This window comes from Dasypus novemcinctus, chromosome 26, assembly GCF_030445035.2.
Source record: "Dasypus novemcinctus isolate mDasNov1 chromosome 26, mDasNov1.1.hap2, whole genome shotgun sequence".
Taxonomy (NCBI): Eukaryota; Metazoa; Chordata; class Mammalia; order Cingulata; family Dasypodidae; genus Dasypus; species Dasypus novemcinctus.
Genome location: NC_080698.1, coordinates 38,788,334 through 38,803,295, shown reverse-complemented (window position 1 = coordinate 38,803,295; position 14,962 = coordinate 38,788,334). Strand labels below are relative to the sequence as shown.

General features: G+C 36.5%; 1 protein-coding gene across 4 annotated transcripts in view; it reads right to left on the bottom strand.

Moving 5' to 3' along the window:
* Positions 1 to 14,962, bottom strand: part of CNTN6 (contactin 6) — a 365,092-nt gene that overhangs the window by 56,614 nt on the left and 293,516 nt on the right. For all 4 annotated transcript variants that reach the window (XM_071211969.1, XM_071211970.1, XM_004449587.5 and 1 more), the window contains one exon: positions 13,644 to 13,794. In XM_071211969.1, the coding sequence (XP_071068070.1) occupies positions 13,644 to 13,794 (151 nt within the window). The remainder of the gene's footprint in view (positions 1 to 13,643; positions 13,795 to 14,962) is intronic.

Below are 14,962 nucleotides of genomic sequence, written 5' to 3'. Positions count from 1 at the left end.
AGCTTACAAAACATGTGTATCATCATACAGGGCTCACACACATCACCTCACCACCAACACCTTGCTTTGCTGTGAAACAATTGTTACAAACTATGAAAAAACATTATCAAAACATTATACTAACTATAGCCAATATCTTACATTTGGTGTATGTTTCTCCAATCCACCCTTTTAATGACACCTCTATTAATATTTTACCCTCACCTACTAAAAGGTCTTTTAGATGTTTCCTTACATTATTTTCTAGAACTTTTATGGTCCTGGCTTTTGTGTTTAGTTCTTTGATCTATTTGAGCTGATTCTTGTATAGGGTGTGAGATAGGGGTCATCTTTCATTCCTTTTGTGTGGATATCCAGTTCCCCCAGCACCATTTGTTGAAGAGACTGTTCTGTCTCAGAAAAGTAGACTGGATAAGCTTATCAAAAATCAGTTGACCAAAGGTTCAGAACTCTCAATTCAATTCTATTCAACAGTGTATCTATATTTATGCCAATACCATGCTATTTTGACCACTGTAGCTTTATAATGTACTTCAAGGTAAGAAAGCCTGAGTCCTGAGTTCTCTGACTTTGCCCTTCTTTTTTTTTTTTTCTTTTGAAATTTTTGGCTATTTGGGACACTTTTCCCTTCCAAGATATTTGGTAATTGGCTTTTCTATTTCTGTAAGGTTGGCTATTGGAATTTTGATTGGTATTGCATTGAATCTAAAAATCAATTTGAGCAGAATTGATATCTTCACTTTGTTTAGTTTGTTTTGAAGATTAAATGAAGGAAGATATATAAAAAGTGCTTACCATGGCTGCTCAAAATATGGTAGCAGGTATTGTTTATTTCTTTGTGATTTCCATGAATATCTACAATTAGCAATTATTTAATAAATGTCTTTTATGGACCTATCACTCTTAAATCTTTAGCTTTCTCTTTCTGGACAAGAATCTATACTAACCGTCAATAAATTTAGTAAACTAACAAAATATCACTTAGTCAAATAACCACATTGTTTTGGTTCTTTAAAACCTTGCTATATGTGTAAAGAATGTGATTATTTGACTAAGTGAATTTCTGTTAGTTTGCTGATGCATTACAAAGTAGCTGAAGTTGTGTGAAAGAAATACATTTAAGTTGCCTAGAAAGGTTTGATTACAGTACCAATGATGAAACTAAGGCCTCATTAAAGACAAAAATATATCCTTATTGATTACTATGATAATATGGGTCCTTTTGGAGATCCCTAAACATTGGATTGATTCACAGAAAATGAGTTGGTAGTATCCGTCATATTTTCTCAGTGTGTCCTAGCTCTGAACAAACAGTATTGCTTTGATTCCCTTTATGGAGTTACATTAGGTACAGTGTGTTATAGCTTGTATTGAGTAGGAAGGGGGTGGTGAGGTAGGAAATGTAAACGGAAACAAAAATTCTACATCAAGTGAAATCCTAAATTGGTAGCACAAATCCAATTTTGCTGTTTTGTCAAAAAGTAGATTTGTCTCAAGTTCCTAGGGGAAAAACAGGCATGCATGGGTGCTTTTTAGTTGCCTTTTTCATCACTATCTGGAGAATACAAGAAGATATATTTTGAACAGATTAAATAGCTGAAGATCTGCTTCCTATGAATTAGTTATTCAAGAAGAATCTGGGTGTGTATGCGGCTAACTGAAAAGGTGTAATTAGCAAATGATTGACTAGAAGTTACCTAGAAATTAGAAATAGAGTCAAACACAACTTAATTGGGAATAAAAATATTACTGCTACCTGTGTTTAATTTCTCAGGATACATGCTTTCTGCAGTTTTATTGTTGTCTAGTATGATATGAACAGCCAAATGTTTCAAGGTTAAGTCTTTGTTTTGAACGACCTAAAATCCAAAGCAAAAATCAAGCATCATATATTCAGGCCTCAGAATTCATCAAAATGTGTCTCCTTGCTTAATATACGCAAATAATTTAAATGCCAGATTTGTAGTGGCTGAGATGTAAGCCAAACACAGATTCAGGGTGACTGAATTATTATACAAATTAGGAGGTGGCAGATAAGACCAGGTGCTAAATAACATAATTATTTGGTGTCATGATGTGTCTTCACTCCGACGACATGCCAAAGCGTGTGCTGCTAGGCTGATTCCCATGAAATGTTAAGGAAATGTGATTTAACATTAACACAACAGCATCAGATGGAAAGCTTAGCTAAATTAATCCAGTGAAATAGGCCTAAGAGGAATATTTAACTGTTCACTACAAGAAGGGAAAGATAAAGAAAAGTGTCTCCATTTGCTGCAGTATTTTGGGCTGCCTCAGAAAACACAAAAAAGAATTAATATAGATTCATATGCTAACATGCCTTACAGCCTAAGCAAAAAGATGGAAAATTATAAAGTTGGCAAAGGACAAAAAAGTTTGTGAATATAGGAGTTAAAGGAAATTAGAAGAAAAAATATATGTTCCCAAAATAACTAAAGGAGAACCGATTGAAAAGACAATGAGAGCAAGTTGGGCAGAAGTGAATCGAGATGTTTGAAGAATGTGAGGGCAGTTTAGTTATGCTTTTCATTATATTTATGATAATGAACCTACTGAGTGATTTCCTTAAGGCTTTGAAATTTTACAATGTAGAGTTATATCAGCAAGAAACTTCAAGATAGATAAAAGAGATTCAAATACAGCCAGATGAACTTAACCTGGTAACTTAGTCCTGAGTTGAGCTGATTAAGTGATTATGATGCCTGTTCATTTGAGTTCTTTGCAATTTGGTGATTTCTGAACATGCATACCTGGGAAAAGCTTCTCTTTGCTACCTTAAATGAGGTTTTGAATGGGACAGATGATGGGGAAACGTCCATTTCTGCATCCCCTTTGGCTACAAAATGATTGTATTCCTCAGGATCTATAAGACTAGTCTTAAAATATGACTGCGACTAGGAGATCAACTTGGACCTGACTCATTGCCTGCCATCCCTAAACTTTTTATCTTCATTTTAATATACAATTCCATACCTAGGTCAATTTCTTTGTGGAGCTTAGGGAGTTTAGATCTGATCACCAAATTTGCAAATCTATGTCTTTATGTCACCACAATTTTATTGTGTTATATTCTACTAAAAATCCAGTCATTGGAACATTGTGAATGTGGGATGCTAAGCCATGAAATGGAGTGATTTATTGTATTAAATTAATGTCAACTAAGACTCCCCCATCAGTATTTTATGAATATATAAGATTATCCTATAGGTCTAACTGATATAAAAATATAGTGAGACTGCATATATCACTGTTTTCACATAGATTTTTAGTCCAATCTTGAGGGGAAAAGGAAAATAATATGCATAGTAAGAAGGTCCACATTTAACTCAACAGTATAGACACTACAATACATCAGAAGGCTAACTAAAGGCTTACTGTGTGGTATATAAGGTTGAACCTTGGAGCCAGAGCTTCCAGTCTTTGAATGTTTCTCTATCACTTATTAGCTGTATGAATGTGGATATGATGGCAAACCTCTTTTACATTTATCCATCTAAAAATATGAACAATTTCTCCATAATAGGTGTGTTGTGAAAATTAAATCAAATGTTTTATTTAAATTCTGAACACTTTGCCCCAAATGGGTATAATCTACAAATGATTGTTATCACCATTATGGTATGGACTCAGAGTCAAGTAGTGGGGGATATTTCTGGTTGTGTAAGCCAACTGGAGATGGGGCCTAGTATTGAATATGTATGTTATTAAGTAAATCCAAGCATCTGCTTATTAGTCAAAGCTGTTGGACACCTCACAATGTGATATGAGTCTCCTTTACTTGTATTTATAAGAATTATGGGGAAAATGCATTGTGTATGGAGGAAGGGAAGTCTATATCTAAACCTTGGAAATGGCACTAAGTATGATATTAAGTAAGCAGTAAGAGAGTCAGAATAAGCCTGCACTTCCCACCTTCCTTTTCTGGGAACAGTTCCTACCTCCCCCACCTCAAGCTCTGTCGCTGAGGACCTATCTGTCTATACCACAAGACTCCAAGCTCATTCAAAATGTGTAAACCCAGAATCTTTCCCAAGGCCTGTCAAATTGGTTTGCAGCTCTGCTTATAAATAAATGAATAGTTTGACAAGTCCCACTTGAGAATCATACTTGTCACTCCTAATCAGTCGTTCTCAAGTTCAGCCCTCAGGAGACCTAGGGGATTCTTGGCATACATCATGGGCTGCTCGCGGCTAAGAGGACACAGAGGGGGCATTGCATAGGGTTTGAGGTCTCGCATAAGGGCCTTAGCCAGACAGGTTCACTCTTACCCACGTTACGAAGTACGGTCTTGTGTGAAATTTCATTTAGAAAAATAGAAAAAGTTTCACTGTGGAAAAAAATACAAAGACATATTGAACAATAAAGTCAGTGACTAAAAAATTTCTCTGACAGACTCATTCCTAGTCTTGAAGAAATTAGCAAGACTGATCTCCATAGAATTTATCTAGCCTTTATTTCTGCATGTGAAATTAATTTGTATCAGGTCAGCAGTTATATTTCTATTTCTTTCTTTCTATTAATTTTCTCTATGTCCACTGGCATTTATAAGATGATATAGATGTAACTAATACCTATTGAGCAACCATTTTCTTTTTCAGGAAGGGGCTTTATACTTTAAATTTTTCAAATAATCACCTCTTTACTCCAAAATAAAATCAAGAACAAAAGGTCATTTGTATAAATTACACTAATAATTGAACTTTCATGTCTACAAAATTAGTGCTGTTGAATCTTTATGTAAAATTTGGAAGTTTTGAATATCACTGAAAGTAGAAGGAAGTACTAAAGGCAAGTGGACACCATTCTAGAGCAAATCGTGTTTAATTGTATTTGTATTTCAAAAATGAAATTAACGGAGGCAGACTTAAGAAAAGATGAAGCATTGATCTTTTTAGCATAGGAAGCAAAGTTCTGAGAGGGAAGCAGATAAAATGAGGAAAGTTTTTAGTTTATAAGTACATGTTTATGCACCAAGCCAATGTCACACAACAGCTTCTGTTTCTCTTAGGGGCACAGGGAATAAAGGAAGGTCTTATAAAAATACAGATTCCTGAGCTCTACTCCACATCTGCTGAATTAAAATTCTGGGCTTGGATGCCTGCACTCTGCATTTTTTTACAGGTTCTTTTGCATTATAAAATTAGAAACATACTAATACTAATACAGCCTATGAATCCCCAGCAATTCTACATCTACAATGTAGCTTATGACTTTTCCTGGCTTAAGACACAGTACCATACATAGGTAGAGGCTATTTATTTCTTGAACTTTTTTGGTTTGGCATATTTGCCTTTGGTTTGAAGCCATAAGGAATGATTACTCACGATTAAAACATTTTAAATAGGGAACTACGCCAACAATAGGCCAACCCAAGACAGTGTAAAATAGCTCTCAGCACACTGGGCAGGCTGGGTTTAGCGGCAGGCTTTACATCTTTAATGAACCGAAGCGCTGTCAGATCATGACAGGCCGGCAGTTCACACATTGTACTAAAGGGTCAATGGTCCAGTCTGTTGTAGGCCAGTGGGAATAAAGAAAGGGAAACTGGCGGGCAAGAGGAAATAACGAGGGCAAGACTGACAAAGGCACACATAGGATTTTAGCTTGTTACGTCTTAGTGTGACACAGGCAAGAGTATCAGATGGCTCTTGACATCTTCAGCATGTATTCCCTTGGAAAGGCTCAGCTTAACAAGGCTCTCAGGAGTTGAGTATGAACAATTTAAAATTTTATTACACAGAGACAGCACAGAAGGGAGATTGTAATAAGCCTGGCATTATGCAGACTGTCATTCTTCCTTAAACATGGGAACATATGGTTCATTTGCCTATTTGATACTCATGCTACCTGATGTACTAAGCACTATTACATTAAGTAGTTGGTGATACAAAATAAAATTAGGTTTATTTGCTTGTTCCATTAGGAAGCTCAGCAAGGAGGAGGAAGGGGTAGAGAAGCCTGCTTGCTGGTTGTTACAAAGGGGCCAACTGCTGCACGGAAAATGGCATTGTATCCTTTTCCTTCTCCATCTCTCTCATCTCTACTTCCCCCTCCACACTCCCCCTGCCATCTTTCCACGCTCCTCCTGAAACTTTCCCCACAGTGCAATATTGTGTGCAAGAGGAAGGTCTTAGAGGTGTTGCAGTGCCAGGTAGATGGATGGACATGGAGTGAGCCCACTCCCAACTTTGTGCTTGAAACCTGAAAGACTGCATATGTATTAAACATCATGCCACCTAACAGGTTCATAAGTTCAACATGATATTTGCCAAATGTCCAGGCCATACAATGTTTTAATGGTGTCATCACTGTAGGATAAAGCCCACAGATTCCATTACAATTTGATAAGGCCTATTATCAAATATATATATATGCACACACACATATATATGAATCTCTGTGTATATATGTATTGTATATGGGTGTGTGAGTATATACATATTCTGATTGGCTAGAAGTACTGGAATTGGTTCTGAAGTCCCACAGTCCTCTAACTTCAAACTTGCGGAATATGAGCACATTTTGAAGCCAGTTGTCATGGTGCAAAATCGCAAGATTGAATGAGTTTGATTCTCCATGAATTTTGAAGTGCCTCTGTATTTAGCTCTTTGAGATTACCAGGGTGAAAGTGATACAAATACCGCCATATACCCTGTAACAACCTTGACCCACAGAAATATATCTGAATGTTAAAAAAAATACGGTTTAATATTTTGGAATATAAAAAGTGCCTGGTGTACTGTTTTGCATAAAGGAGATGCTTAAAATGGTTGTTGTTTTTGTTTGTTTTCTTCTTCATTTTCTTCATTAACAAGGAGACCGTGGTCATGTCATTTAGCCAGTCTGTGCTCATGTATCCATCTTTATGAACATTGAAGAAATAATTGCTTGTTTTTAGGATTAAATAAGATAAATATGCCTGGACAGGATTTTTAAAGTAATGCTTCCATAATTTGTTAAGCTGCCTTTCATCTGTTCTTTTTTTTTCACTTGAAATAAAATTTACAAATTTTGAAAAAAAAAAAAAAAGGTTGTCATTATTATTATTAATTTGCCTGACTGGTTCCTGGATAATTTTAAGGAAAATGAGGGAGAAAAATAATTATCAATCTCTCAAAAACAGGGAAAAAGTACCTTCTCTCCATCTCTTTGTTTTTATTGTTCAAAGCTGGTCTGTCCACTATGCCCAAACCCCAGGTGGTCAGGAATCATAATTAAAGCTGCCTGTCAGAGGACAACTTTGCACTGTCCATCCCACAGGTAAACATTTCCTGTTCAATTCAAGAGGTAATCTCTGAACAGGTAGCCATCAGTCACTGGGCATACGGAGACAAATCCAGGCCTTTGATTTCTGTCAGTTCCCTTGCTAAGTAGAGCCATAAGGAAAAAAAAAGAAGCGATTAATCAAACTTAGCAGATGTGGAATTGATTCCCCGAGTTGCCTCAGAATGCCTTGCAGAGATAAGCTTAATCTGTATTCATCCTGACTTTCCGTGATGCAGTTTACAGTGTTTCCTCTGGCTGCTATAGGTAAGCCTGCACAATGGGATCTCCATCAATGTTAAGATAACAGCTATAAATAAATGTACCCCGTGCTGGTGGAGTATGTACGGATACCCCATCCTTTTCATATCTGCTATGTCATTTGAAATAACAACCTTAAGAGACAAGGGAAGTACAAATTTTATCAATTTTTCAAATGCACCAAATGAAGACCCCAGAGGTGAAAAGACTTGCTAAAATTATCAATGACATGAGAAGTCAACTTGAGATTTCAACCTGGATCTTTTGATTCCAAATAACATTAAGGAAAAAGAGATTCTTAAGAAAGAGCAAAGAATATTTTGTGTCATCTAGCTAGCTAGCTTTATCTACAACACTTAGCATAATATTTGGCATATAATAGGTAACTAATAAATAGGTGCAAAATGAATGAATGAATAAATGAACACATCAAAGTTCTATTGATTTTTTCAATAAGTTTTTGCTTACATTGCAAAATCTCGGGAAGTAGACTTGGCCCAGTCGATAGGGCCGCCATCTACCACATGGGAGGTCCGCGGTTCAAACCCTGGACCTCCTTGACCCATGTGGAGCTGGCCCATGCGCAGTGCTGATGCGCACAAGGAGTGCCATGCCACGCAGGGGTGTCCCCAGCATAGGGGAGACCCACGTGCAAGGAGTGGGCCCTGTAAGGAGAGCCACACAGCGCAAAAGAAATTTCAGCCTGCCCAGGCATGGCGCCGCACACACGGAGAGTTGACGCAGCAAGATGACGTAACAAAAAAGAGACACAGATTCCCATACCGCTGACAACAACAGAAGCAGACAAAGAACACGCAGCAAAAGGACACAGAGAACAGACAACCAGGGTGGGAGGAAGGGAAGAGAAATAAATAAAATAAATCTTAAAAAAAAAAAAATTGCAAAACCTCAAAAGTCAGTAGAAACAAATAAAACAATGTAAATTTCAACATTCATTGATTTAGTAAAATAGAAAATATTTATTGAATGTCCATTATATTCCAGGCTTGTGCTGGGTGCTGGGCCTTTAATGGTGAATTAAAAGGTCATGCTCACTGCTTGCGTGGAGCTTGCAGTCTAGCTGCATTCTATAACTCCTGAATCCATCCAATCGAAACATTTTAGCTGTTTTGACACTTTACAAAAATCTGCATGTTTGACTCAGTCAGTTTTCACCTTAGCAAATAATTAATACCATGTAATTTCACATATAAAACTTTATGATAGAAATTGCAATTTTAACACGTCAGACTAATGTTTTGCATTAAGTTCTAATAGGTCGTCTCTATGCGGGCAGCCACAGCAAGGGTCTAGTTTTAATATTTCTTAAAGGTTTTTTCATATTTATTTCAACAAAATTAATCCACATTTTATAAGTGAGAATATAGCCATCTCAAAATAAAAGGTGTAGCCTTATGGTTTTACACCAAATAACAATACTTATCAATGTCAGAGGGTAACAAGAATCCTTGTTTTCTATGTCCTAATACAGGATACTTTGTAATACATTAGGATTTCATTCCACAGGAACATATCTTTTGTTTCTCTTCAATTTAGTGTTATTACTAGAGGACTGGTAGCTCCAAAAAGAGAATGAGACAGATGTTGCATGACCATTCATTCCTAGCAGTAAATCAAATAGCCTTGGTACTCTATTATGTCATCTACCTATTTTTAGTTCAAGGAAATCTTTTCTTCTCTGACAGCCTGCCATGGATATGAATACTTGCTTTAGAGATGGAACTACTAAAATGGTTAAGTTTTCAATAATGTGACACAGGTCTATAAGAAATATGTTAACCATACTAAGAGAAGTTGCTTGATTTGAATTATTGGCACTTTGAATTAGGTCAAATCATGAGACCATAGTCCTTTGAAAAATGAAGACTTGAGTGTGTTCTCATTATCTGAGGGGAAGAAAAATCTTGTTGGAGGATTGGTAACCCAGTTTAAACTTCATCACTTACTATGTGATGAATATTGTCCCAATTCATTCCAAACTGGAGGAAATTATAAAAATATGTATCATGTCATTTTTCATAAGTAAGCAATACAGGAAAGTTGACTCTGAATAGGTGTCTAGATTCTTCTCAACTATCTTGTGGTGGTTGGGCTAATGTGTCAACTTGGCCAAATAATGCTGCCCAGTTGTTTAGTCAAGCAAGCACTGAGCTGACTGTAATACAAGGACATTTCATGAGCCTTAATCATTAGTAAGCTGATTGCATAGATGGTTTATTACATCTAAAATCTCAGGTGATTGCCATCAGCAATGAGTGATGTCTCATCCAATCAGTTGAAGTGAGAAGTGATTTCAGCATTCAGAGAGAGAATTCCCATTTCTACTTCAGACAGCCAGAATCTCCTGGGGAACTCATCATGGACCTACATTGGAGTCCCTGGGGGGCAGCCTGCCTACAGAGTTTGGACTTGGGTATCCCTACAGTCAAATAAGACAGTTTTATAAAATCTCATACTGTTTATAGATATCTCCTGTTGATTCTGTTTCCCTAGAGAACCCTAATACATATCTCTAGGTAGTTAAACTTTATTGGCAGCAAGAGTTAGTGAAAATGAAATTTCAACGTGGGCAGTACTGTACAGAAATTTTATAACAGAGGTTAAAATGTAAATTTCCCCACATGGGTATTTCTAAGGTCAAAAAGTAAAACATATTCCTACTTAGAATCCCTGGGAAAATATAAATTTTTTTCCTATATCTAACTTTTTAAATCTTCTTACATATACAATTGCATTATGCTTTAACAAAGTTTATGAGAGGATAGGAATTTTACTCATTTGTTATTTAAGTGAAGAATCAACCAGTTGTGGCATTAAAAATGTGTACTGGGACCTAGCAGTCTGTGTTTGAGTTTAGGTTTATCTGCAATGCCCTTCTCAAATGTAACACTGAACAGTGTATCTACATACGTGTTAAACCCTGAATTTTATTAATTAAATCTAGAAATTAATTTCCCAGCCAAACTCTATGCCTAACACTGTGTTCCTGCTCTAAAAATATATAAGTTCAATTTCACTTGCTTTGGAAAGTTCATGCCTTCCATTATACACACATATACACATGCTCAAAAAAAAATGTACTCACTAAATAAAATAATCTTTATTCATATATTCTAATTTAAGAGGAAATGTTTAGGGATATTGCCTACCAATTTGATATTCTCCTTCTCAAAGGGTTCTTCAAGAGTAGTGGCTATTTACAATTTGAATGCAATTATTTTTCTAAGATTTGGGATTTATCCTGGCAACACTGATTTGAGAAGGAGGATTCTAATAACTATCACAGAAAAAAAAAAAAAAAGAATTGGTTACTAGCTTATGACTCAGGCCAAATACATAGAAGAAATCATCTATCTTAAGCCTAAATAGCCTTGAAGAGACCATTTGGCTCTCTCTGTGGTTTTAGGAAGATGAAATACTTTCTACTCCATTTTACATAGGGAAGTCTATAGGGGACAAATGACTTACTAAAGTTATGCTCTAATTAGAGTAGAAGAGAGGCTAGAATCTCTCTTCGGTATATCATACTACTTTTAGTGGAAACAGTAACATCCCTTCTTTCCTTCTTTTTCTTCTTTTTAAAAAAATTACTACTCTAATTTTTAACTTCAACCCATTTAAAAGTTCCCATGATAAAAGTACAAAAAAAGTATTCAGCCAACATAAAACAGAAGCTTAGATACTGTAATTCCCAACAAGCAGCTTAAAACCATGAGCTTAATGAAACTAGTCAGGTCAGAGGCCATAGAAGAGGGAACAGGACAAGCTGCCTGCAGAGATAAAGTCTCATGGAACTGGCAGAGTGACCTTGCAAATTACTACTCAGGAATAACCTATATTAGGTAGAAATTCATTCCTGTAATCATCACATTCTCTTGGCATTCAGTTTTTATCCCAACTTTTTAAATTTACATTCAGGAAATAAATATTTTGTTTAGCTTTTTTGAAATATGTAATGAAATCCTAAAGTGAAAAGAATTATGAAAGAAAACTCTGCAAAGAGAAACCACAAGATCATTTCTTAATCATGGGGAAACAACGTGAAATCTTAATATCTGATCACCAGCTATTCCGAGGCTAAAAAATCCCAGGTTCACTCTGTATGGGCAAAACAAAACAAAACAAAACATAAACATTAAAAATTGTTTTTCCTCTCATTTTCTTAACCTTACCCACTTTCTCATCCTTTTCTCCCCTGTCCCCACATTCCCTGTGTTTGGATCCTTAAATGATTTGGAAGACAAATGGTAGTCATTCCTGTTCTGTAGGATTAGAAATTTGGAGTCACTTTGTCAAATGAAGCAGAGCTTATCAGTTTATTCAGACCCTCATAACAGTGTTGTGTTTGATACCACAAGATCTCTTGCATTTTCTTGTGCTATGGCAGTGTATTCAAAGCTTGATTAGATTTCAAGAATGAAAAAGGAAACATTTAAAAATAATCCACATTCCCATCTGTTGGGATGCTGGTGGCAATCTCCTAGGAAGTCTTCACAGAGGAAGGGGTCAAACCTGGGCCAGGGCAACAGGGTTACTTTCACTGACCTTTTTAGCTTAATTTTGAAGCATCTAATCTCATATCTTTATGCATTTTCCCAAGAAAATCCTTTTTCTAAAGCTGGTAGTGTCTTATACAATCATCTTTTTGACACATTCATCTATTCCCCAGTTATTTGCTGAGTTTTGGTTTTGGGTCAAGGTAGAGGACATACAAAGATACATTTGACAGAATCCCTGCCTTGGGGAAAGCTTCCTGCCCAGGGCTGTAGAGAGAGTTGGGACCAGAAGAGAAGGTAAGGAGAAAAAGAATGCCCTAGAAGATGCTCTCTGTTGAATATCTCCTCATGCACACGGGGTGCCTGCAAGGTGGCAGATAGAACCATCACAGCACTTTACACAGTCAATACAGAACTCTGGTTTTCACCCCCTTTCCTCTCTCTTGCTCATGAATGCAATCCTAGAATTAGAAATGACAAAACGGCATCTCTGCATCCAGCCTGTGGATCTTTTTGTTGTTTTTTGTTTTTTTTTTCCCTGGCTCAGGAAATTCAATGTCAAAATACAGCTTTTTAGTACTGGAAGACCTGCAGCATGGGACCCAGCTTCCCACAAAGCAGCGTTTGACTGGATGTGAACGGGACAATCCCTATTTGGCGTGGAACTCACTCTGCAGTCCTTCATAGGCTTTGCTTCCGAGGCTGAGGGGTTACCATTTTTCACAGTTCAGCATACTGCAGTTGCCTTTTCCTTCATCTATCTTGTCTCATTTATTGTATTACCTGCCCAGTCTGGTATACATATAAATTCATATGAACACATATGACAGTCACTGACCCAAAAGGGAACTTTTCCCATCTTTAGCATAATGACTCATTTATGGTCATACTTTACTGCATTTCTGATCACCTAGCAACACACTTGGGTGATTAGAATAGAGCTACAGATCGTATAGTCGTCTCTTATGTATAAAAGGTTCTACAGTACGATGGAATGACATATACTGTGAGTACAGAAATACACCTATTTTGTTCTGCCAAAATTCTCCCAGAAAATATACTAGCGCTGATCCAGTGTTACTCAACCACATCCATTATGGAAGGAAATGTCTCTGCTTTCCCTACAGGAACTTGTCTATCTGTTTATTCATGCCATGACTTCATTTTGTCATGGGGTGGACACCTGTGTGACTATTTAAAGCCCACACCCCCAGGTGTGTGCATGTGTGGGTCTTTCTCCTTGGGGTAATGGTCTGCTCCCTGATTTCTCAGCAGGCTGGGTCAAGGGAAAAGCCTTCAAGTCAAATATAGAAAAAGGTCTTAGAGGATTTTTCAAAAGGTATCTATTACAAGAGCTTGCACTGAAACTGTTACAGCCAAATTGAATTTACAGGTCTTAGCTTCATAAGATCCTTTTATTGATATTATCCTGTGAAATCATTTTGGCATTTCTGGAAAGGCCATTTAATTTTTTATCAAAAGGGTGGAAAACGTAAAAGACCTAGTAAGCCCCTAAAATTCTGGTAAATATTATCTTATGAAATATTTCAAAATATTTTTTAAAAAGAAGGATTGAGTTACCTTTTGCTTTGTCTTAATCTCTCCAGTCCTCTTTTCCAGGAGATAGCAGCTCTGGGGAAAGCATTTGGTTTGCATTCAATTGCAATATCCCCACCAACTTGAACAACTGAATATTTTTTAATAGGATTTTTGGAGAAATCGGGTGCTGAGGCTAAAAACAAAATTTAAAATTTTTAAAAAATTACTCCATTCAGAGAGACCTAAGAGTTACCATGTTTACTAGATAGAACCTAGTATTTGTAGCCAGAACTCTTTTTCAACCTACTTCCCTCAAGGTGCTCTTGGGCCAGTTACTGATTTAACATTTCAGAGCCTCTACTTCCACTTGTAAAATGAAAATAACAATAGATTTTACCTCAGAATATTAGATGGGGATTAAACGAGATAAGATTTGTAAAGCACAAGAATAGTACCTGGTACAAAATATGTGCTCAAAAGGCAATTTATTTTTGTGTTGCTAGTGGTCATTATAACAACAAAATCAAATTGCAGAAGAGGGAAGCAAGTTAGAAAAAGCCACATCCTTAAAAGCAGCTACAATAAAGGGGGTTAAGATGTTATAAAAAGAAACAAGAGGAGATTTTAAACCTGATTTGAGAAACCATTAAACTGATTCAAGGCAAGATAATGATCCTGAATGTGGAAAAAAAAAAAAAATATATATATATATACACACACACATATATGTATGTATGTGTGTATATAAGGGGCAGTGAAACCACTGAAATAAATCAGAAGTATTGTGTAACTAAGATTTCTTCATGCTGTGCCTTTGACTGACAAAATGTAAATCATCTGTCTTCCATAGAAACAGACTTTGAGTAGAATTTTTCACTTAAGTCTTTGTCAGTCTCAGCTTCCTCCCCACTAAATCAGTTCAGGAGGGTGTGGAATTAGTAGGCTGCATGGGCTGCATCGATGGCTTTCACTTTTCAATCTCTGTCCAGTTCCCATCCCCAAAGAGCCAAGTGTACTGAAGTTCCTTCAGAAATGCTGTGCTGTTTTATTTCTGGGCTTTCTGGTGTTGCTTCTCTGCCCTTCCCCTAAACACTGCGTGCTCAAAGGGCATATCCTCATTGGGGGTCAGGTTTATCTTGCAGTGTGCTCTGATCAACCTAAATTCTTGATCATGGTAATCACTACATTTAAAAATCTGTCTTCTTTCTCAGTGCAACTATAGATTATGAAGTTAAGGACCACTTTAGTCTTGGTAATTATATTCCTAGTAATTGGTATATAACAGATACTCAATAAATTTTAGTGGTAGAAATAAAGAAAAAAATGAATGAATACCTATCACCCATAAGCTCATAAAATAC